The 23518-nt window shown below is 41.0% G+C and overlaps 1 protein-coding gene across 3 annotated transcripts in view; it reads left to right on the top strand.

The window, feature by feature from the left end:
- The first annotated feature begins 43 nt into the window (after positions 1–43).
- scaper (S-phase cyclin A-associated protein in the ER) overlaps positions 44–23518 on the top strand; it is a 61295-nt gene continuing 37820 nt past the window's right edge. Inside the window, exons 1-19 of one of the 3 annotated variants that reach the window (XM_032523502.1) lie at positions 44–392; positions 4156–4273; positions 7609–7685; positions 8374–8571; positions 12008–12108; positions 12560–12676; positions 13217–13344; positions 13461–13747; positions 14250–14600; positions 16430–16597; positions 16712–16778; positions 16879–16996; positions 17475–17586; positions 18018–18158; positions 18420–18575; positions 18674–18816; positions 19977–20058; positions 20153–20305; positions 21420–21527. In XM_032523502.1, coding sequence (XP_032379393.1) covers positions 225–392; positions 4156–4273; positions 7609–7685; positions 8374–8571; positions 12008–12108; positions 12560–12676; positions 13217–13344; positions 13461–13747; positions 14250–14600; positions 16430–16597; positions 16712–16778; positions 16879–16996; positions 17475–17586; positions 18018–18158; positions 18420–18575; positions 18674–18816; positions 19977–20058; positions 20153–20305; positions 21420–21527 — 2793 coding nt within the window. In that variant the 5' untranslated portion in view covers positions 44–224. Of the gene's footprint in view, positions 393–1053; positions 1512–4155; positions 4274–7608; positions 7686–8373; positions 8572–12007; positions 12109–12559; positions 12677–13216; positions 13345–13460; positions 13748–14249; positions 14601–16429; positions 16598–16711; positions 16779–16878; positions 16997–17474; positions 17587–18017; positions 18159–18419; positions 18576–18673; positions 18817–19976; positions 20059–20152; positions 20306–21419; positions 21528–23518 lie in introns of those variants that run through there. The other 2 variants (XM_032523503.1, XM_032523504.1) reach the window with 2 other exon arrangements.

Genomic DNA, 23518 nt, shown 5'->3' with positions numbered 1-23518 from the left:
ATTGGCTGGTGCTTATGTCACGAGGATATTAAGATGATATCATTGGATAATCCTATCGCCAGTCAAACATGTAAACGCATTAGACTTCCTGCTTTTGTTAGGTTGTCCTCGCTGTCATGTATTTATCTGGCATGTTTTTTCCATCAACTCTGACAACAAGAAAACAGTGTCCGTAGACTTTTATTTCTCGCGGAGTAGCTAGTTAAGGATTGAACACGGGGTCGATGTCCAAAGACAACCGCCATGATGGTCGACGGCGTGGCGCCGGGCAGCACCGTCTCGGCCCGAGAGTTAGCCAAGGTGGGGACGGGAGGGACAGGTCTGGTAGCAACAGCTCAGGCTCTTCGCATGGAGGAGGCAAAAGCAAGAATGCCTCCATGGCCGCTTTGAAGGTACGTACTGACATTTTAGCTCATTCTAAACAGCTGAAATACAGCCGTGTATTTAGTCAAGAGCTTTAGAGTTCCGATGCACTCCTAGCCATCTTAAGCTAGCTAAGTGACTGGATGATCTAGGGTTCACCAGCAGAAAAAAAGAGCATTTAGGGCCTTATACCTTCTGTGTGTGTGTGTTATCGTGATGTTTTTCCTTTCACTAGCTCCCGCTCGTAAAACTAAATTATGATAAATGGCCTTGTGAGATTTGTTAGAAGAGGCTTAAAATGCATTATTGTGTATTGTCTCATCAGTAAAGCAAGAATGTGACAGCAGGAGTAGTGTTGAATAGGGAGTAATTGGGACAAGTCTGTATCATAGATGGTAAGCTCTCCCTGTTTGTCCCAACTTCTTTCAGACTTTGTAAGTTTGTGTCATTTGTAGGCAGTCAAACCATGTGGGCTTGCATTCCCCCCCCAGCAGCCCATGAATCATCGGATGCTGAGTCCAATAAGAATCCGAGCATCACCCTGTGTGGCTAATGCACAGCCATGCTTGCATTAGCACACTCTGCCTCTGAGCCTGCAGCTACTCTCATCATCACTGACAACACAGGATAGGGGGCAGAGCAGCAGGCCTGCTTTGTGCACATGACTGCGCAGTGTTGTGGCAGAAGGAGAGAGAGAGTGTCAGTGGGGGCTCTGATGTAGAGCAGGGAAAGCAGAGGAGAGAAGCTGTAAATATAGCAAGCTACATGCAGTGGAGAGCAGAAGACAGTGGCAGGAAGATAGACAGCAGCAGGCAGAGAGTCTGGCCTAAGAAGTGTCTGCTAAGTCAGCAGAGCACTGAGAGCTCAGGCTAGATTACAGACAGTCGTGAAAGGCAGGACTGGCGGACTGCTGAGCACTTGTCTCTCTCAATCGCCACTGGGAGAGGAGTTGACACAGCTGGGCAAGTTGCTATAGCAGTGTGGACTACACAGTAGGCGTCTATTTTGGTCCTATCTTCAGATGACGATGTCACCTTGCACAAGTGGCAGTGCTGGTGAGGGGGAACAGGTTGCCTGAAGTGGGCTGCAAAATTATGTCAGGGGTGGATAAGGACGAGGAACCTGCTTACAGACTGTACTTCTATTCTGTATGTATCCTCTAATCTTTTGATTTTGGTTTTTGATCTGTGTCTCTCCTAATGAGCAAGATCTCACCCGCTGTCTTGCTACTTGCATTATGTTTGTAGACCTTGCTAAAAGGGCAAACTTATACTTGCCCCTTACTCCGCATAATCTAGAAAATAAGCACTTGCTCTGGTGTGTGGGGAAGGATTGCCATGCCAGGGAATATTACAGAAGTTTTGCTCCAACAATGAATGCTTCTTATATTTCCACCGTGCAGCCCAGGAGACAGTTTGTTTACAGCTGGTTAAGTGGATCAACAGAATGTTGCTGTAAGCCTTTTTTGCCTCAGTCTGCTGCACATAGTTAGCCATCAGTTGTAAGTAGGTAAGGTATTCTCTCAGCATTCATCTGTCATCAAATGGCTTCCAAGCCCACTAAACGCAGTGTAAATATTTACAGATTGTAGATGGTGCATTGATGCTGACCTACGTCACTAGTTCTTGCTCATTTTAGCTCAGCCTGTGTTGTTTGATGTTCTTTTGTCTCTTTGTAGTCCTTTTCTACTTGGCAAAATAAAGCCCAGGCCAGTTGACATGTAAAGAATATTGCTCACCAAAAGTAGGTCAGCTGGGTATCTCCCTTAGGGACATTAAATATTATCACATCAATACACGGATGCTTTTTCTGCACGTGTAACGCCTAATGAGCCATGTTCACATTCTACTGGCATTGAAGGATAGTCTGCAAACATTGTTACATGTTACATAAATCTAGGCCAATTATCACTTTTTATCACCATTATCACCATTATCACTTTTTTTTTCTTCAAAGCTTTGAATAAGAGATTAATTGTACATGAACTTCTTTGCAAATGCAGTGTGTTGTAAGAGAATTTCATTTTTTTTTTTTTTTGGTCAGATTTGTGTTGCTAGTGAGAGACAGCCAGGAAAAGAGAGTACAGTTTGTTCCGTGACTCATTTGCTATTAAGAGAAGAACTGGCTCTCGATTTTTGTGTTGGTTTCAGGTAACAATGTACTTTTAAGGTCTGAAACCACATCTTATAGTAGTAGTTCAACCAAAATAGCAAGGTTTCCTCTGTACTTCATTTGTTTATGAACAAAACAGACTACTCTGCTGGGAGAGGTAACACAACAAGTAGAAGATCCAGAATCATAAGCCTCTAGCTAGGTGTTAGCTTCTATGTTTTGTAACTGGATTGCCAGAAGTCCGATTATTTAGTTATGTAAGATTAAACAGGCAAATTATATCAAGTATACTGTTGGATACACTGTGTGTTTTTGTCTTTTTCATTGCATTGATGCTTATAGGGTGTGTAACAGATTTGTTCTATGCATTATTGCATGAGCTGTTTCAAACCAAAATTGTTATGTGACAGAATGTTTCTCAGTTAGATTAGGTTGCAGGCTTTTCCCCTTTATTTGATAGTAGCAGTGGACGGACAGGAAAGGGGGATGGAAAGCGAGGGGATGACACAGCAAAGGGCCGTAGGTTGGATTTGAACCTGGGCCGCTGCCAAGGACTCAGCCTACATGGGGCGCACGCTCTCACTGGATGAGCTAGAGGCCGCCCCATCACTGGGAATGTTAATGTCTCATAAATGAAGATGTGATGTATGACTTCTTGCTCTATTCGTTTTGGTTCAGTCTCTGCTTCACCCGAGGTTGCAGTCAAGTTCACTGATGCATAGTCAATGTGTAGGTCAACCAGGACGCATGCTGAGCACAAAGTGGGTATAGAGCTCCTGCCTCTAGCTGTTTCTTGTCACAGTCTGTGCTAGTAGACCTGTTCCATAAATGTAATGTGTGCAGTATTGTGGCTTCAACCCTGGCTCACAACCACACACCAGGGATGGGAAAATAATTACAGCATTTTGCAAAATGCTCTCTTGTGGTAGAGTAGTATTCATATTTTTCATTGAATGGAAGGAGTAGGGATTTAATATAGTCATTTTTAATGGCAATCAGTACTTTTGAATTTGAAATTTACTGATAAACTTGTTATGCACACATTGAAAATGTTTGTGTTACTATGAGCACAGGATAGGTGTATGTATCTTCTCTTTAATCTAAACATTTAAAAGTCTTGTATTTTGTGCATTTACGTCTGTTTTAGGTTCAAATGATGTATCTTAAATGCACTCTGTTACACACTGTTTGATGTGTTGATAGAGTATTTGTTGGGATTATTTCAACCAAATCGGCTCCAGATTTGGTGTGCTGCTAATGAATATTTACTGCAAAAAAGACAGTGTCTGGGGACAGTGTCATGGCTCATTGATCCATCAACATTGGAGCTTTGGCTACACAGAAAAAACATGTTGATCTTTTCATGGCATTTGTTGACAATAAGAAAAATATAAAGTATGAACAGATATATCCTCTAAACCGACTACAAACCAAGGGTTCTTTGTTGTGAATGTGGGGACACCTTGTGTTTGTCGTGCAATACATCATGTTTCTCAGAAAAACCTGATGGGAAAGCCTTTATCTTGGGCAGCATTTTGTGATATATATTCAAAGTCACCTCATGAATCCCACTCTATTCAGTCTATTCTCACATATATCATACCGTAGTACTCTACACCATATAACTTTGGCTTGTAGATAAAGTGTAAATTTGAGGTTTGTAATCTGTTTCTCACACAGGCATCGTTTCAGCGCTCCAACAGCCATGATAAAGTGAGGAAAATAGTTGCTGAGGAGGGCCGTGCTGCTCGAAACCTCATTGCCTGGAGTGTACCTCTAGAGAACAAAGAGGAGGAAGGTTGGTAGCTGCATGCAAAACAAACTTTCTGTGCATGCTAATGTGAAAAATATTCTGCTCTGTGGCAGGTTTTAGAATTATTGCCATATTAACATCACAAGAGTAAATGAAGGATGACATTTATATTGTTTAGGTCCTCATTGTGCAGTGGTAGGTGTTGCAACTGATGCTTACTTCAGACAATTTTCCATATCTTTAAGCCAATAGAAGATGTTCAGTCATTTATTGTACAGCATTACAGTGGCCATCTTTGGCAATATCATTCAGTCTGTGATCATACCCAAACCAGACAGTGCTAGTCATTGTAGGGATGTAACGGTATGAAAATGTAACCTCATGGTTCTAGTGACCAAAATTATTACAGTTTTAAACTGTGTTTTTAAAAGTGTGTTCAATGCCTTTAGCAGCAACTTTTTTTCCTGCACGTTCTGCAGACATGATAACTATCTTCAATCAACTGTTCTTCGGCATTCTTATAATTACCTTAATATTCCCATGCTTCAGACTTAGTTCTCTTAGAGGGCTGATAAATGTCCTGAACGCTGTCATCTCCTCCTCCTGCCATGATTCCAACTTCAAGAAATGCTCGTTGTAGGCTACGCAGTGCACCTACAGGAGACTTGGGAACGATTAAACACACTGTTTCCACACTGTTTACAATTTACAGTTTACAATTTATCTCATGTCTAGACTGGTTAATGATAAAGGAGTGCTTAGAATATCTTATTTTGGCTAAAGCTTACCCTGATGCCTGGTCTCTTATGTAGAACATTATCTTTTGTGTGGCACAACAAGGTTACAGCGCAATCATATAAGCAAAATTGACTGCGTTTGTTTCCGGCCTTTGTAACTTTGTTGCATGTCATACCCCCCCCCTCTCTCTCTCTTTCTGTCCCCCCCATTTACTACATTGTCCTGTCAAATACAGGCAAAAGTGCCATACATTTTTTTTTCTCCTGTGTATACCTACGCAAGTAAAAGATGACTTGCTTTCCAAAGACAAAGTGAAAGATGACACATTCTGATATTTTAGGCAAGATTACTTTTTTTTTACCATCGTTTGAAGTTTTAAAATAATAAAAAAGTTTGGACACCTTCCATGGTCAATACTTAGTAACACCCCCTTTGACAAGTATCATAGCTCAATTCTTGTTTGAGTAGTTTTTGACCGTTCTTTCTTGCAAAAGGCTTCTGGTTGTGTACGATTTTTGGGCGGTCTTGCATGCACTGCTCTTTTGAGATCTATCCACAGATTTTTGATGATGTTTATGTTGTGGGACTGTACGGGCCTAGCAAAACCTTCAGTTTACGCCTCTTGAGTTAGTTGATTGTGAAGTGAGGTGTATTTAGGATCATTTTCCTTTTATATCTTTATATACTTAATCCTTATATTATTGCTGTAGAAGCTATGGCTGCACAATTAATAAAATTTTAATCATGATTTTGGCTTCCCACGATCAAATTTGCGTGATCGAGCGGTATTTTAAATGTGTCATTCCGTTCATAGAATGCTCTCTTTTTTTTTTTTGCAAAGCCAGTCTACCGCTCTGCAAACCACTGTCTTATCATTTGCCAGTTAGTGTTGTTCCGTGCTCCACGCAGCTTAGTTTCTAGATGTGGACAGTCACAGAGGATGGAGTAAGCCCTGCCCTTATTCACTCACTGCGGCTCCCCAGCAACATGGAGAGACACAGCGGCAACAGCGCCGGTCCACACATCTGAAATTTGTCTACAGTTTTAATTGTTATTAACACAGCTGTATATTGAAGCAAACTTGTATTAGTACCAGTGTTTTCGCTGGTAACTGCCATTGCAGCGGCCACGGTGGAAAAACACAGACGTTATTGAATGCAACTAGCTTCAGTTTGTAGAGTAATAGCACGTGAGACCGAGCCTGCTGGACCTGGGCCAGAGATGTGACCCATGGCCAGAATATCATAGTTCATAAAAATGCAGTGCACTGACAATACATACATTTCATACACACAACATGTTAAACTCTGCTGACCTATTCGACCCGTGCTGGACCCATTTATTATTATTTTTTTTTATAAATATATATCCTAGACTATGTATTTTAGGTAATTTTCATGTGAACATGTATTGCAGCCGTATATTTTCGACCAAAAAATACAGAGATATGATTTTTAGTCTTGAACTAGTAAAAGATCTGTAGCACAATATGGATGTGAAAGCAGTTATAAATAAACTATAGGCAAGATCTCAATATTGATCAAAATAATCGTGATTATCATTTTGGCCATAATCGTGCAGCGCTATGAGGAGCCCATAGCTGCTGATTGTTGGGCCAGGGTTTTTAATAGTTAGAGTATTTATAAAGCGGTAACATTTGCATCCCCTGACCTTTTTTAGTAAAGATTGTTTACAAGCCATAGCCCTAACAATCTAATTATGGTCTGAAGCCTTGATAAAAGTTATCTGAGCGCTCAAATGTCTTGGGGTGCCCAAATTTTTTCACAGTGCTACTTTCCTTTTTTTCACTCTATAATTGTAAAAAACAAAAATAATAGTCCAAACAATTCTTTCTTAAAATGTTAAAGATTTTTTTCATCTTTTAACTTTATGCCTTTTTTGGAGATCAGGTCAACTTCTACTCTCTTAACTTTTCACAGTAACAGAAATTTTGACCAGGGGAACTCAAGTTTTGCATGCCGCTGTAGTTCTGTATAACATGGCAGCGCTCATCACATACTAAAAAAAAAATAAATAAATAAAAATAATAAAAAAAAAAAAAAAAAAAAAAATAAAAAAAAAAAGCTTCTTTTAGACCAGCATACTCAGAAACCTTCACCACTGCCTCCCACACTTTCTTACTTATGTTCTGGCTTGCCCTTTTCTTTTTGGGTCAGCTCAGTTATTTTATTCTAGGCTGATTTGCTGCTCTTGTGTTTGTGCCAGAAAGCTTTCAGTTTGGGGCTCACACGGGTTCTTCTATTAACATGCATCTTCAGCAACTGGATAGTCAGTCATTTACCTTTCAACACTCCTATTATATTTATTGTTTCGTCCATCTCTCTGTTTTTGGACATTTGTGTTTGTCAACAACTACTTAAAACTACATAACTATGACATAATAATGTCATTAATAATTGTCCATGATAATTTCTTATGTTTGTCACCTAAATCAGTATATATGTATGTGTGTATACTGTATAAATCTTCTTTGTATTCGTATTATTTAAGTGTGTAGACACAGTGTATCTATTTTAACTTCTGTAACCTGTAACCGGTTCACTTGTTTTAGGTAGCTACTGGTCCCTAGGCAAAACATGGCCATGCTTTGTCTGACAAACTAATTTTTCATCTTCACATAGCAAAGTCCAAGAGTAACTCCGTTGGCAGTTCCAGGGCCCACAGGATCAACTCCGGGCAACAAAGGAATAAGAAACAGGTTGGTGTATCATCTTATTCCACTAGAGGACACCATTCACCAAGTAATCTATGTTTTCTTTTTCCTCACACTGCAAGAGGATCTGTGATGGTCATGAAACTCTATTTTTGCATTTTGTAAGTCAGTCTTGGAAAAGATGAGTTCACACAGAAAAGGGGAAAACGTGACCAATCCTACAGTGTAGTGTGTGACATGCCTGAATATACCTTTGCTGCATTCAACCAAAAACATCTTAAGTCGGATCCCTTAACTTCATTTTCAGTTTATAGCCTGATGTCCATTAGATGTCTTAAGGTTGCAAAATTTAGAAAAAGATAGGTGTTAGATTGCGACAGGCTACAAGGAGAATGTGGCAGCAAGATTATTGCCAACAACAGTATGTCCCTAACTGGTTTAGTAAAATGCAATTTAATCTAATATATTGTTTTCTTTTAGTTCCCATATACATCCATTTATATTGATGCTTTCTATTCTATATTTAAAACTTCCTGTCGCACTCAGGTTGAAACCACAGGGTTTAAATCTCCCCATTTTTCCCTCATGCTATATATTCATTGTTGGTAATATAAAGCATATAATATGTAATTTACAATGGTAAAAAAGTACTGTGGCCGCTATTTCTAAACAACCAAGGGCTTGCATGACTTTGTCATTGTTACCATAATGTTTGGTCCACACTTCTCCCCAGAATGCTGGTCTGGAAAGTAAAGGCCCAGCTGGTGCCTTGTTGGACAAGGGGCCAGAGAAGAGCCCCACCAAAGTCAGACAGCCCCGAAAGGTGGACCTGCGAGCACGCTACTGGGCTTTCCTCTTTGACAACCTGCGTCGAGCTGTGGATGAGATTTACGTCACCTGTGAATCTGATCAGAGCGTGGTAGAATGCAAGGTTAGTCTGCTTTTGAGGAGAAAAAAAACAAACTCATGTAGAAATTCAAATTCTAGTTTTCAGGATCAGTGGATTTATGATCCAAACTGACACAACAGGAAGTTCTTTGCGGAGACTGAAGGGTGTTAGGATTTATAAACACTAGAGGGGGATATTGAGATCGTAACAAAAAATTTCCTTCACAGCTTGCATTCCTTTTGATTTCTGCTTCATGTCAAAGGGGCTCTCTGAAGGCTCTCTGCTGAAAGAATTATCACAGGACTCTCTCTCGAGCCTGGCTGGCTGGACTAAATATTGATGACAGGCTGTAAACAATATTGTATATGCATTGTGTTTGTCCTCAGGCATTTGTTGAATGGGGCTTGGCCATGTTGGCTTCTTTTTGGTCTAAAACTTGTACATAAAATGAGCAGCATTTTGGACATTCTCTATATTGTAGATATGTGTGCTTTGTTGTGGTGCAGCATTGGAGTGACACCGTGATGTCGCTCCAGGGCGTATTGGTATGATACTGCTGTTTTATTGATTGTTCTGCCATGCTGCATTATGCTGAGCATGGTTCTGGTGACGTTCTGCGGTCAGTACCGTAGCCCAGTTCCCTATGGTGTGGTTGGCTTGCTGTCAGTGCCACAGTGCAACTCCCTGTGGTGTGATCAGCAAGTTGTCAGTTGTCCTGTGTCAGACATCTGGCTGGTAGGTGTTTTTTCCCTTTCACACCACTGTATCTCTCTACGCCCTAATGCTGTCTAATGGCCATGGAGCTGGGTGCTGTTCATAATCCCCCATCCCACCCAGCTTGGATTTAATGGACACTGATAGATGATGGAGTCATCTTGAGGGGATGCAGAGTGCTCTGATATCCCCCAGCCACAAACCCCCAGTGCAGCTGTGGGCAATCTGTATTGTGTGCTCTCACACAAATTGCTAGCAATTTTCCACCTAATAACTAATGGACATTAACATAACCATTGTCAGGAAATGATTCAAAATAATTCTCAGACAAGGCTGTGTTACTGTAAGGCTTTGTGTAATTTTGAATGAGAACCTCAGCACTGATATAATATGTTTTCCCACTCAGCTTCTCAGAGGGAAATTGTTCACCTAGCAGAATGATTTATATATGCTTATTAATAATGCCCACAACTCTTTAACCCACAGCCCCCAGAACTAATTAGTTCATATCAACTGTTCCTTTATCCCATCCCTGATTTATTAGACATATCATCCCGACCAGACAAGAAAGGTACTTGGCGTTCCTGTTGTCTTGGAAGCACTTAAGGTTCTGAATTTCTTTTAATTTAAAGTAAACTGTTTTAAAGTAAACTGAAATGGGTTATTCTGGTCTTAAACGATTTAACTTAAAAAACAAAAAAACAAACATCAAAACTGTGAATTATTTACTTGAGGTCAGTCACTTTAACCTAGGCTGTACCTGTTCATTCTTGTTTCTATTTATACACCACAGGCTTTTACTGCCCATCCTATTTTATGGCAATGCCTCTGGAAGGTTAAACATTTTGTCATTCCTCATGAAATGTTATGTGAGGGGTGTATTTAGTTAAGTATGCCTGTTAACATGCTGAAAGCTACTTTTATGGTGCCTTCACTCATTGTTGTTTTATCTGTCAGAGGAGCAGCAAACCTCTATCCATCTCGGTCTTCATTACCAAATGAACACCACGCCGTAGCGGTGGTCTTTTCCTGTTAACCAGCTCTAATCAACAGACCTGCTGCTGGACACATCTTTCACTGGCTTGACTTGTCTATTAACTAAAAGCACTGTGAAGCTTTACTCTCAATTACCACTCCCTTCACGCTCCCCATCAATCAGTTGTGTTCGTTTCATTAGAGCTCTGGGAAAAAGCTCCACACGGCTCTCCAACTCTGAATAACCAACACTATGAGCCTGTCCTAGTGCAGATAATAGGCATTTTTTTTTATTAGGAATTTGCCTTCTCCGTTCTTAAACTTTTCAACCAAATGTTTTTCTTTGTACATGATTATGTGTGGGCCAGCTCCTGCCACTTTTTTTGTGATCAATTTTGTATTGATAGTATACAGGTAGCAATTCAATGATAGTACAGGTTTTAAGACATCTACCTGTATACTATCAATACAAAACATAATATATCACAGAAACAGAACAACCATCCCCACCCTCCCCCAACCCATGGCAAGCCCATTACCAACTCTCCAAGAAATGAAAGGATATGATACAAAAATGCAAATATAATACAGACATGGTAAAAAATAGTTAAATACATTAATGCAGCTCTCTTTCTTTAACCATGGTGTAAATTTCATCCCATGCACGTAGAGTTTTCAGACTAGCTCCATGTACTCGGGCCACAGATCTCTCCATCATAACTGTCTAGAAAAGAGTTGGCCCACTGTTGCCACGATAATGTGTGAGGCGGTTGCCCAGCAACACTTTTGATTTACCGATGGTTCTCCCTCTCCGTTTTTGGTCCAATGTTGGTTTTAGTTGCAAAAAATTGTTTTTGTTTTACCTAACTGATGAAATAGTTAATATCACAAGCCCTAAGTAGCAAATACTAACCAATATATAATGCATCATTTTATGTTTACATTTCGTAATACAATAGCAATACAAAATCTATGAAACCAATTTTAATTGAGGTCAGGTTTTGTTCAGTGTTTTGAGTGTTTGAGTGCTGCATTTTATAAACACTGAAAAAAAATTGTCATTTTTTTTTAAGTTTGTGAAGCAAAATGGACTGCTTGTTACATAAATATTGCCCTACACATGTTAAAAAATGTTAATCTGATGTAGAGATGTTCCGATCGCCTCCAATACTGCCTAAAACGCTGATATCGGAAAGTACTGGAGTTTATACACAATCCTATACCACGTAATAAAGCTATAAAGAAAATCTACGTTAAAGTAGTTTAATTATGGTCTTTTTCCGTTATAACTGACTGTCAAACTGGATAAAAAAGAAAGCTTTGTCGTATTCATTGTTTGTGTTTGTTCATGTTTTGCAAAGAGTTTAACCTGAGCCAAACCAACAATAAATATAGAAATCACATCCATACAGGGATAGTAGTAGATAGCTTTTAAAAAATAATAAAATATATGACACACTGGTATTCGTATTTGCCGATACACAAGTTTATGCATCAGAATTGGTATTGGGAAGCAAAACATGGTATCGGGCCATCTCTTATCGGATGCATGAATGCCACTTAGAGATGGTCCAATACCATGTTTTGCTTCCCATTTCTGATACTTGAACTTGCGAATTGGCCGATAAGAGTACTGATTTTGACACCAGCGTGTCTACCATCTTTTTATTTTTCTTGCTTGCTTTTTAAACCTATCTTTCTTGGTTTGTAAATTGCACCAGTCTAAAAATGTTTGTGTTCATAATCTAAGTGCAGTCATTCTCCATCCTGTTGTAACTGTTGTCTTTAGGAGGTGTTGATGATGTTGGACAACTACGTAAGGGATTTCAAAGCCCTTATAGATTGGATCCAGCTTCAGGAGAAATTGGAGAAAACAGATGCCCAGAACAGGTGCTCTTCAGTTTCTTTTTCTCACTCTATTTCTTTATATCTCACTCTTATTCACTCTCAGTATTCAATTGCTCCCTGAGGTAAAACTGGAAGTGCCGGTGTCTGGTCCCTGGCTTTGAGTCACAAACAGAATGGATCAATAGCCTTGGCTTTAATTCAAAGAGATCCATGAGTTTATTGCCTTCTCTTTAACACAGTGACCACTGCAACCGTAAATTCACTAAGAAATTAAAATTCCAGTGCTGTCTCCCAATTTGTTCATTTAAAGCGTACCATTAATCAATAAGACACCCTGAAACTTTTACATGCTCCATTTATTGTGTAAATCGCTGCAAGTGAATCAGCCATTTAACTGATTTGCCAAAATGTGAGCCAAGTCTGTGCGTGTTTGGCAACTACGAATTGTAATTTGTGTTAGTTAAGTAATGTTTGCCACTTTCACTTTGTTCAGGCCCACGTCTTTAGCTTGGGAAGTGCGTAAGATGTCTCCGGGACGTCATGTGATGCCAAGCCCCTCAGCAGACAGAATGGTTCCTTCTCCAGGTGCACGTCGCCCTCTCAACTTTGGGTAAGCGCTCCTTTACTGTCATTATCTCTAGTATCTCTCATAAGGCATCATGTTATTAACCAATCAATGTTTTTAAAATGTTTCACTTTGCCTGTTTTTGGAAGGGGTTAGAAAATACAGACTACGTTATCTTACAATACATCCATTGATTCCTGATACTGAAGCATTTGTTTAATCCAATTTGTTGAGTCTCTCACTCTTTGGCCACAGAATCAGTGGAAGGTGTAGATGAAAGTGTCAGTAAAAGAATGCTGAAGCATCGGTTCAATATGTGCACTGCTCTGTAATCAGATGCTGCAGGAAATGGATATTGATCATGACAGAGGCCTGTTTTCCAATACAGTCTCATGCTATCTCAGAGTGGAGGGTGCTGGGGTGTTGGATGGGCACTGTCTGCAGACCACTGAAGCGCCTTAGACAGGCAGCACAGTAGGAGTAGCTCAGAGATTCATGAAAATCCCACCTGGCGGCAGTAAGCGCTTCGTCGTACCTGTGCACATTTGTTTGTTCTAATGCATGATGGGTGTGTTTCTCATTCAGAGGTCCTCCACCTACACTGGCTGCTGCACGGCTCTCCCACACAGGCCCCAGCTGGGCAGACCGAGTGAAGTGTTCTCAGTCTGTCCCTAGCTCTTGTCAACCGACCACCACTCCTGTAGAAAAACTGGGTAAGAACTCCCCTCTTGCACAGACCCGGAACGTACTTTCAGAGAACATGCTTACTTCTAACACAGAGAGTGTAACATAGAGAGCACAGTAAAACTGTACCTCTTGGGTTTTCCAGTTAAAAAGGATTCTGAGGGCTGGGAGACCGTCCAACGAGGACGTACTGCCAAACCCCGCTCTGCCGCCATAGTTGCCAAGATCAGTCCTGTCTTGGCTCATGTCCCCCAAAAGCAGGACAGCGCCAAGTGTAACCAGTCACATCTGCCACCAAAGGAGGAGCAACAACTCCATCCTCAGTTTCCCCCTGACAAGGACACAACCCAAAAGGACACTGAGCAGCAGGTCCCTGTGGAGCCTGACCCCCCAGAGAAGATTGGACATCCAGAGAACGGAAAAATGATGGAGGTACTGAGATTCAGTACCTTGTGACGTCTTTCTCCCCTAGCAGTCCCTAGATATCAATTATTTACAAGAAGCAGAGTAACACTAGACCATTTTTATCAGCCACATTTGTTTTTGTTTTGGGCTCCATGGTATTCATAGACTGTCCAGACAGGCATATCAACTTTAAGGCAATTGATTGTACACTGACATATCGGAGTCAGAAAACCCATTTTCACTTTCATGAAATGAATACTCTGTTGATGCCTCAAGACACACTTGGTAAGAGTGTGTTATAGCCATTGGTTGATTTTTGAAATTCAGATCAGTATTTCCAATCAGCTTAATTTAATCATCATTGGATGTTTAGGGCATGTCAATACCTGGGTTCCTGCATGATTTGTGTTTTCAGCTATGTTTTGACTATTGACTGGTTTGATTTTTGTTTGTTATTGCTCTCATGAACTGCTTGAAATATGCATGTCTTTAATTGAGTTTGCGTGTGTTTGTGTGACTGTCGGTGCAGCCCCCAGCAGCGAGTGTACAAGACTTGGGGGTGTGTATCGACGCACCCTGTGAAGACGCGCCTCCCCCCATACCAGCTCCTACCCCTTACCAAGCCCCAGAGCCCCCCCCATCCTCAGCCACAGTCCCAACAACAGACATTACCTTATCAGTCCCAGTCCCTCCTCTGGCCCTCTCCACATCCCCAGACCTTCCCCAGACGGATGGGCTCGATGTACTGTTGGCCTTGGGGGACAGTGGGGCTGAGGGTGGCGCGTCGCAGGGCATGGCCACATCTGTTCCAGGACAGGCTGAGACTCCCATGGCAGCGGTGAAACTGGAGAGTGTGCTGGACCCCACAGAGCTTTCTACTGTGAGTGCTGAGAGATGGAGGAGCAGAGGGAGGGCAGGGAGCGGGGGGCAGGGATCCCCAAGGGTACTTCACCGCCTAAACAAAGTCAATCTTAAAAAACCTCCAGACCAAATGTGCAGGCAAGACTGCATACCTCTGCGTAGTGTTGTTATAGCACTATTCACTGTAAAGAATAGCTGTGAGTAGATTACTTTTGTACTTAAGCAAGTGCTCCCATGGTGTTGCCTAAAACCAAACTCTCAGTTTAGTTATTTTGGCCACTTCTTCCAGTTTGTATTCAACCCAGCGTCAGATGAGAAGTGTGTTTTAAATATAAACCTCTGTATACCTAATCAATAATGACTGCACCTCTAAGTGGGATACTGTCAGATTTTGACAGGTGGTGAATAAAAACGTGGAAAAAACCGTCAGCTGAAATCTGCAGTGAAGGCCTCAAACTTAACACCAGTCTTGTCTTTGACCTTGTCAACGCAATACTTGTGTGCTTAAAATTAAGATCCAGTACTCTTTAACCTTCCCATGCATACCTCATGTAAAAGACACACTGTGGCTCTATAATTGATAAAATAATTTATTATAGATTAATTGCTGCTCTGGAGTAATCCGTCAGTTATTCCAATATTATTGCCATTAAATCTCCCAAAATACCTAAACGGTTGAAGTAAATAGTTTGCTAGCGCAAAACCAACAGTTGCCTCCTTCCACCATCTCTTCATCCTCACGGTAAATGTGCCCTGCATGACTCTTGAATGCTTTCTCACTTGTGATTCTTGTGATGATTGTGTGGTGCAAACTGTGATTGGGTTGATATTGTCTTTTCCTCGGTCTTTCGATTTTGCTCCCAAGTGTAATTCAGATTAGAGATATTTAGAATAGAAACATCTGTTCTATTTTAGTAGTTTTACCGCATTGCATTACGTTAATGCATTGTCGATTTCAGCACGTAGCTCTGTTGTTTGTAAATTTGGACTGCTGTCCTTAGCAAGAAAAGTGAAAACAACATGCCTACCATGTATTACCCTCCTGCTAGATGTTGCAACCAACAAGCCTAAACAGGGCAACTTTTAGACTCGTTTTTAGCCTCTAAACATGCTCAAAATGTCATTACAAGTGCCTACCCATGTGCAGTTATTCCTTCGAAGTGAACACAGCGAATTTGACTGCAGTAGATGCAACAGAAACTCGGAAGGAATAACTGCACATGGCTAGGCACATGTAATGATATTTCGAACATGTGTAGAGGCCAAAAACAAGATTAAAACATGCCCTGTTTAAGCCTGTTGGGTGCAAAATCTAGCAGGAGGATAACACGGTGTAGGCGGCACCGAATGTAAATTTTGAGTGCTGTCAGTAGCAAGAAAAATGAAAACAAACAGAACTATGTGTTGAAATTGACCGGAATTCTCATTAAGGTGTTATAAAATATTTTTTCAACATCCATATAGGGAGTTTAAAAAGTACAGAAACACCTCACCAATAAAATGTAAGCACGATTTTATAAAAAATAAAAATAAAATATCTAGGGACATATTTGTATAAAAGATGGCTCCTGGTAAGCCATGAGAGTGAGCCAGCATGCACAGCACTGGGACTAGGAAACTGAAGCAGCTAAATGGAATAGAGTCATTGTTAATTTTACCATTTTATACCTGTGTTTTTTTCAATTGTGACTTGTCATAAGGATATCCATAAAAAGGCATACTGGGATTATATTACCAGTGTGCCTGTAATGGGTTGTTCTGGTTACTCAGTGAATGTTTGTATAAACCTAACATGTATTAAGCGTGAAATGCTGTGTGTGTGAGGTGTTATCTGTCCTATGTGTTCAGCCCCAGTCCATGGCAGAGGTCCTGGCCAAAAAAGAGGAGCTTGCCGACCGACTGGAGAAAGCCAATGAGGAGGCGATTGCCAGTGCCATCGCTGAGGAAGAGCAGCTGACCAGAGAGATTCAGGCCGAGAACAACGACCTGGAGACTGACAACGAAAGTGACTTCTCTGTAAGATTAATCATGCTCATTTATACTGTAAATGTTTCGCCCCTTCTTTTGACAGCAGGCTAAAGTATATTCTTGATTGTACGTTGACTTAAAAAACACAAATGTTTACCACAGGCTAGTATCGGTAACGGAGGTTGTGGAGTCAATATGGATTGGAGTGACATGCTGGCAGATTATGATGGTATGAAGGTCAACATCTAAATAAAAACTGAACTCTCATTCTTCCTAATAGTAAACATTATACTGAAGTCTATTTATTTTCCTTGCTTGTCATCCTGTAGCTCGTGAGCCATGGCGTCAGAGTACCTCATGGGGTGACATAGTAGAAGAAGAACCTGCTCGGCCTCCTGGACACGGGATCCACATGCACGAGAAATTGTCCTCCCCGTCACGCAAAAGGTGCAAAACATTTTCTTTATGCAGTGACTGATTGAGCACATCTGCCTTTTTCAACTCCCTGCTTTGATTTCTAACACATTGATAGCATCCACACAGAACAATTAGCACCTCAGTCTACTCATGTGCTGTCCCCTCACCTTCATTTTTTATTTATCTATTTCGGATCCATTCCATACGTACATATGTGACATTGAAAGTTCTTTGTTGTTGTTGGCTACATAAAGTTGTAAAACTACGCTTTGTGTAATTAACACTGTTTAAAACCAACATGGTACCCCCTCATGTTATTTTGACAAGGATTTAACTCATTAGCCTGAGAGTGAAAGGCCCACTTATTGCCTGATTACCTCTCTTTCTTTTTAGGTTACCACCCAGAACGCCTAAAAAGGCCCCAGTGCCTATCAGAGTCTTATGTCTGCCTTTGTTGATAAGGAGAAAACAGAAAGAGATAAATGATTTGTTTCCATGTTTTTGACAGAACCATTGCGGAGTCAAAGAAGAAACATGAGGAGAAACAGCTGAAGGCGCAGCAGCTGAGGGAAAAACTGCAGGAGGAAAAGACGCTCAAACTTCAGAAGCTCTTGGAGAGGGTGAGTAAGACATGCCGAGTTGACGGAAAGCACCCTGAAGAAACCATGCAAGCTAAGCCTAGCCTGGCTCGTATTGAGAGGTTTTGTCAGCACACTGCCTGATAGAATCACTAAATATTATAACCCCCTCCAGTCGCATCCAGGCCAGCTGGCCGCAGACTGTCATGAGAGAGTCCCCTGGCCAAAATCAACAGCCTTTCATGAAGTTTGTTTTTGTTCTTTGGGCCATGGCAAGATGAGTGAGTCCTAGAATAAATCAGGTTTAACCACATAAAAACATTAGGTGGTGTATATTTGCATTATTCCCATGTGCACGCACTGGAGAGGGTAGTAACTGATAGATTAAAAATCAATTGTCTGTGTTGTCCTACAGAATGTACGTTCATTTTATTTAGTTTTTGCTTCTGATTCTCACTCTCCACTCTCTGCAGGAGAAAGAGGTGAGGAAATGGAAGGAGGAGTTGTTGGAGCAGCGTAGGAGGATGATGGACGAAAAGCTGTTACACGCAGAGTTAAAGCGAGAGCTGCAGCTCCAGGCAATTGTGAAGAAGGCCCAAGAAGAAGAGGCCAAGGTAGAGGAGGAAAATTGTGTGTGACAGCTGTGGAATTTTCTGAATAAAGTCAGACATTTACAGTTTTCATTTCAAGTCATTCGTACATACACAATTTTCCCAAAAAAATTACAACAAATAACAGTGCTATGGATAGGGGGTTGTCAGTTGGGCTAATTCTAGCTGAAATGTAATATAAACAATTTATATTGTTTTTTTTTTACATATTATATACCCTGTGTGCGTTTGTATCCTCGGTCATAAGTATATGTGTCTGTACAGGTGAATGAAATCGCATTCATCAACACTCTGGAAGCCCAAAACAAAAGGCATGATGTCCTGGCCAAGTTAAATGAGTATGAGCAACGGCTTAACGAGCTGCAGGAGGACAGACAGAGGAGACAGGAGGAGAAGCAGGCCAGAGATGAGGCTGTGCAGGTGCTCCAAAAACCAATGCTCAGTTCACATTTAATTCTTCTACTTGTAAATTTTACATTTAGGTGCATCTTCATCAATCTCTTCTACTCCCTCTGTAGGAGCGTAAACGAGTCCTGGAAGCGGAGCGGCAGGCACGGGTGGAGGAGCTGCTGGTGCGGAGGAAGGAGCAGGAGGCTCGTATTGAACAGCAGAGGCACGACAAAGAGAAAGCCAGGGAAGATGCAGCACGGGAAAGGGCCAGGTACGTAGTCCCAAATTCCTTTAGTATGAAAGTATACACTCACCTGCTAGGGGATCCCGAGGCGTTCCCCGGGCGGACGTTAATGCCTACTCCCAGCTGGACGTGTCCCCGAACCACCTCAACTTGCTCCTTTTGATGCAAAGGAGCAGCGGCTCTACTCCGAGTTCCTCAAGGATGACTGAGCTTTTCACCCTATCGCTAAGGGAGATGCCAGCCACCCTCGCTTGTTGGGATGTTGTCTTTTGGTCATGACTATATCCCAAAGGTGCTCTATTGATTGAGATCTGGTGACTGCGGAGGCCATTTGAGTACAGTGAACACACTATCATGTTTAAGAAACCAGTTTGAGATGATTTGAGCTTTGTGACATGGCGAGTTATCCTGCTCGATGTAGCCAATAAAAGATGGGAACACTGATCAGAATCAATACTCAAGCTCAGCTTGTACTAAGGGGACCAAATTGGGCCAAGAAAATATTACACCACCACCAAATGATACAACACAGGATGAATCCATGCTTTCATGTTGTTCTTGCCAAATTCTGACTACCATCTGATTGTTGCAGCAGAAATTGAGACTCATCAGGCAAGGTTTTCCACAATCTTCTATTGTCCATTTTTGGAGAACCTGTGCCAATTGTAGCTTCAGCTTCTTGTTCTTAGCTGACAGGAGTGGCCCCCTTTTGTTGTCTTTTGTTGCTGTAGCCATTTGCTTAAAGGTTCGACATGTTGTGCGCTCAGAGATGCTCTTTTTTTATACCTTGGTTGTCACGCAAGAGCCCTGTTCATTTTAATTACATTTTGTGTCTGTTAAGAGGCACAAAGGGACTCTTTAGAATATGCCCCCACAACTGCCGTTTTAGCTAACTGGGAGCTATGGGCATTAGCTGCAGCTGCAACTCCAGTTTGCTAGGACCAAGTCTGTTTGTTTTTTTCTTTTTTTTTGCTATGGACAGTACTCGCATATTTATAGCGATCAAGAGTAATGTAAAAATTGTCCAAAGTTCTCCTTAACGGGTAGTTGACAGTTGTACCGCATAAAGTTGCAGATAAGTGTATATTAACGGGTGTCTGATTTGATTGAAACTGTCACTTTGATAAATGTGAGACTTATATTTACATGGACTGTTGTTTTACATTACTTTTCTCTGCCCTCTGAAGAGATCGAGAGGAGCGTCTAGCTGCTCTTAGTGCTGCTCAACAGGAGGCCATGGAGGAGCTGCAGAAGAAAATACAGATGAAGGTTAGTTCATACCGTGCCACCTTAAAGCTCCATCCACACCAAACAGGAATGCCAGTTTCCCATATGATTCCCTGGTTTCTGTTTTTTTCCATAGCATGATGAGAGCAGCCGTAGGCATATGGAGCAAATCGAGCAAAGGAAGGAGAAGGCTGCCGAGCTCAGCAGTGGTCGACATGCCAACACAGACTACGCCCCCAAACTGACACCGTATGAGCGCAAGAAACAGTGCTCCTTGTGCTGCGTTATGGTATCTACAATTTCATCCCGTCAGTCTCAGGGCTCAAGTTGGTGTCCCTAATTTAAATACACTATGTAGAATTGAACAGTACAACCTCCTTAGCTTCTATTGTCGTAGAGATGGGATGTCAAAAAGTCTTGATTACTTTAAAATGGGCTTTAATTGTTCTCCAACCTTTTTATTCAATTATCTTACTTTTATGAACTAATATGTGGGTATATTTGGTACACATGGGTGTGAAGGAAAAGACAAATATGCTGCTGCATATTATTTCCAGTATTATTTGGCAAGCTGTTTATACATAAAAATATTGAGGAAGGTGATTCAGAGGATTTTTGGAAGAGGGCACATTTTATATGAGCATTTAACTGAATTGATTAAACATGGACTCTTAAACAGAGATTTATGACAGAGCATGATTATGCTTTTTCAAGTGTCCGGCAACAAATCCACAAGCAGACACATTTATCTCGGATGGACGGGCTACCATGGCAACAAGAGTGGGACACCTTGAGTCTTAAAACCAGAATGGGATGAAGAGGAGGTTTTGGGGGTGAACGAGGGAATCTTGTTAAAATGTTGGATGACCTTGGCCAGCATTTGACTCCAGAGATCATAGATGGGTCAGCAGCAAGCACTTGATTTAATGACACAAAACACAAACTATTTTAAATGGGCTTGTTTCCAGAGATAGGAGAACAACTTGCTGTACACCTGCTTCTTGTTGTGGCCATTTCTCAGAACCATTGTTTAGACATCTAGTCCACAACTTGCACTGCTGGACTGAATTGCATTGTAGGACAAGCAAGTATTAAGATCCCAGAAAAAAGAGTTATTGTGTTAAGTATTTCTGTTGCTGTAGGCTCAATTAGTATCATACAAACAATACAATGCAATTTTAAGTCTTTTTATATATAAAGCCAAGTTACACATAACATCAAATTTCCTTTCCTTATTCCTTGCTGTAAACCGAGGTTCAGGAGAGACAGTTCATGTCCAATTGAATTGCCCATGGGGGTATATCGTTTCACCAGAGTCCCATGGGGCTCTGTTGACCCTTTTCTGCCTCTGTCTCCATTGTGTCCGCAGCAGTGACCTCTGACCACCGTGTTTGTGTTTGTAGATCACCTCAGAAGTGCACCTGTTCAGCCACACCAAGGGCAAGAGGCACCAACAGGCGGTGCGAGACAGTAGCAGCATCCAGGGACGGGAGCTCTCTGACGAGGAAGTGGTGCGTAACACCCACACCCTGCCAGGAACAAACATCCACTCATCCTGTCAAAGAATAATGCCCTACTGCTACATGTGTCATGTACAAAGACAAAGAGACACCGTAGTTGTCTTTTATGACGTGGTCATTATTATTGTTTATGCACCCCCTTATATACTGCCACGGCTCTGCTGCTGGCTTTGTGTGATTACAAATCGGCCTTGAAATGTACACAGTTAGGGTTCAGTGCTTCAGTAGAGGGGTGACATCACCCCCTTGTCTCCAGGCTGTTTTTGTCATGGAGCGCTTTTCCATGGGAAGGCAGCTCTAATGCAAGGTAACCTCTCAGGCTGCAATATGAGATTGGCTTTTCAGCAGTGCTCATTGTGAGGCTGACAACTGTTGGTGGTATACGCAGCACCTTTGGCCTCATCAGCTCCTTCATTTAAAGCTTTTTTCAGCGTGGAATAATTGATACCCCCTCCTTCCTATGCTCTAAATCATTTCCTTTCCCAATGCACGTCATTTTTTAAAAACTGTTTGACAGTATGATAAACAAGGCAATGGAGAGAAGCCCTTTACCAATATAGCACTATAAACAGTCCATATATTAGCACTACTTCATATACATTTGCAATTTGTCTATTATATAATAGTTTTACCAATAACCATAATGTTGAGGTTTTATTGTTTTCCCCACTTTTCATATTATTGTTTTGTCTGTACTTATCAGTCAAAGTGTAAACACTTGCTGAATTCAGCCATCCTCGTCCTATCCTGCATCTGGCTAAATTAAAATATGAACAGTTTGTATTAAGTATGTTATTATTGGATTGGGATTTTAGTCATTGTAATATCTCTAATAGATAATGTTTAGATGTACAGAACTACTTTTGCTATTATTCTTTGTGTAAGTACATCAAAATGCCCAATAGCTCTGCGCCTGGTGACTTTGTTTAGATGGACTTATTTGGCCCCTTGTAACAAACTTAATTTCGGTGTCCACTATTTTGTTCATACCACTGCCAACTATTTTCCATACTGCAGCTCCATATCTCTTCCTGCAATGAAAGATTTTTAATTAAAATGAAGATGGTTGGTTCAATTGTGCAGAAGTCACGCCATAGTTTTTTGGCGAAAGCGGGCAGCAAATGCCTTATGCCTTCATATTTGGTCATTTCCTCTCGTTCAGACTTGCAAATTAAATTTAAAATACAATGGTTATCAACACGGACAAATAGTTGAAATGGGGAGAAAGCTTGAGAATTGCAATCACTTTTTTCACTTGCCATCTGTCCTGGTTTAATGTAATATCCAAGACCCATGGCTTCTGATATAATGACTTTATTTATTGATCACCTTAAGACACGACAGCTTAACCCTTACATGGGATTTGGGTCAAATTGACCCAATTCCTATTTTTTTTTACAAGAAGACAAATGGTACAAGTATATATTTTTTTCATGTACTGTACGTTTATGAAACATGTATTCCTGACTCACTTCAGAAAATGATTCTGGATATGACCACTTATGTTTTTTCCAAGATAAGAATGATCACATAGTGGATTTTGAACATGAATTATAACCTTATGACAAAAAAATGAATCCCACTTCCATTTTTAATTGTGTTCTAGTAGAGACTGATTGCATTCCCTAAACATATACAGTATGTTATTGCAATTGTTTAAAATTGAGATAAAGACAATGTTTGTTAATAGATTATGAAGTGAAATTTTATTTCCAAATTGTTTTTAAAACCCCAAATAAGTCACTGGTCAATTTGACCCGAGGGATACGAGAGGGTCCCGAAAGTAAAGACAATACAAGGGTTAAAAAACTGGTGGCCTCTCTGAGGAAATACTGTTCTTCTGTCTTACTTGTCCGTAGTGCTCCACAAGCATGGCCAGTAGAGGGATCACCAGGCAGCAGACAATATCAGAGCTTACCTCCCAAAGACACGGAGTAGTTATAAAGGTCTTGTAGTCAAAGCTGTGCTGATAGCTACAAATT

This window comes from Etheostoma spectabile, chromosome 8 (genome assembly GCF_008692095.1).
Source record: "Etheostoma spectabile isolate EspeVRDwgs_2016 chromosome 8, UIUC_Espe_1.0, whole genome shotgun sequence".
Lineage (NCBI taxonomy): Eukaryota > Metazoa > Chordata > Actinopteri > Perciformes > Percidae > Etheostoma > Etheostoma spectabile.
The sequence above is the reverse complement of the archived record's forward strand: the minus strand, read 5'-3'. Positions and strand labels throughout refer to the sequence as shown.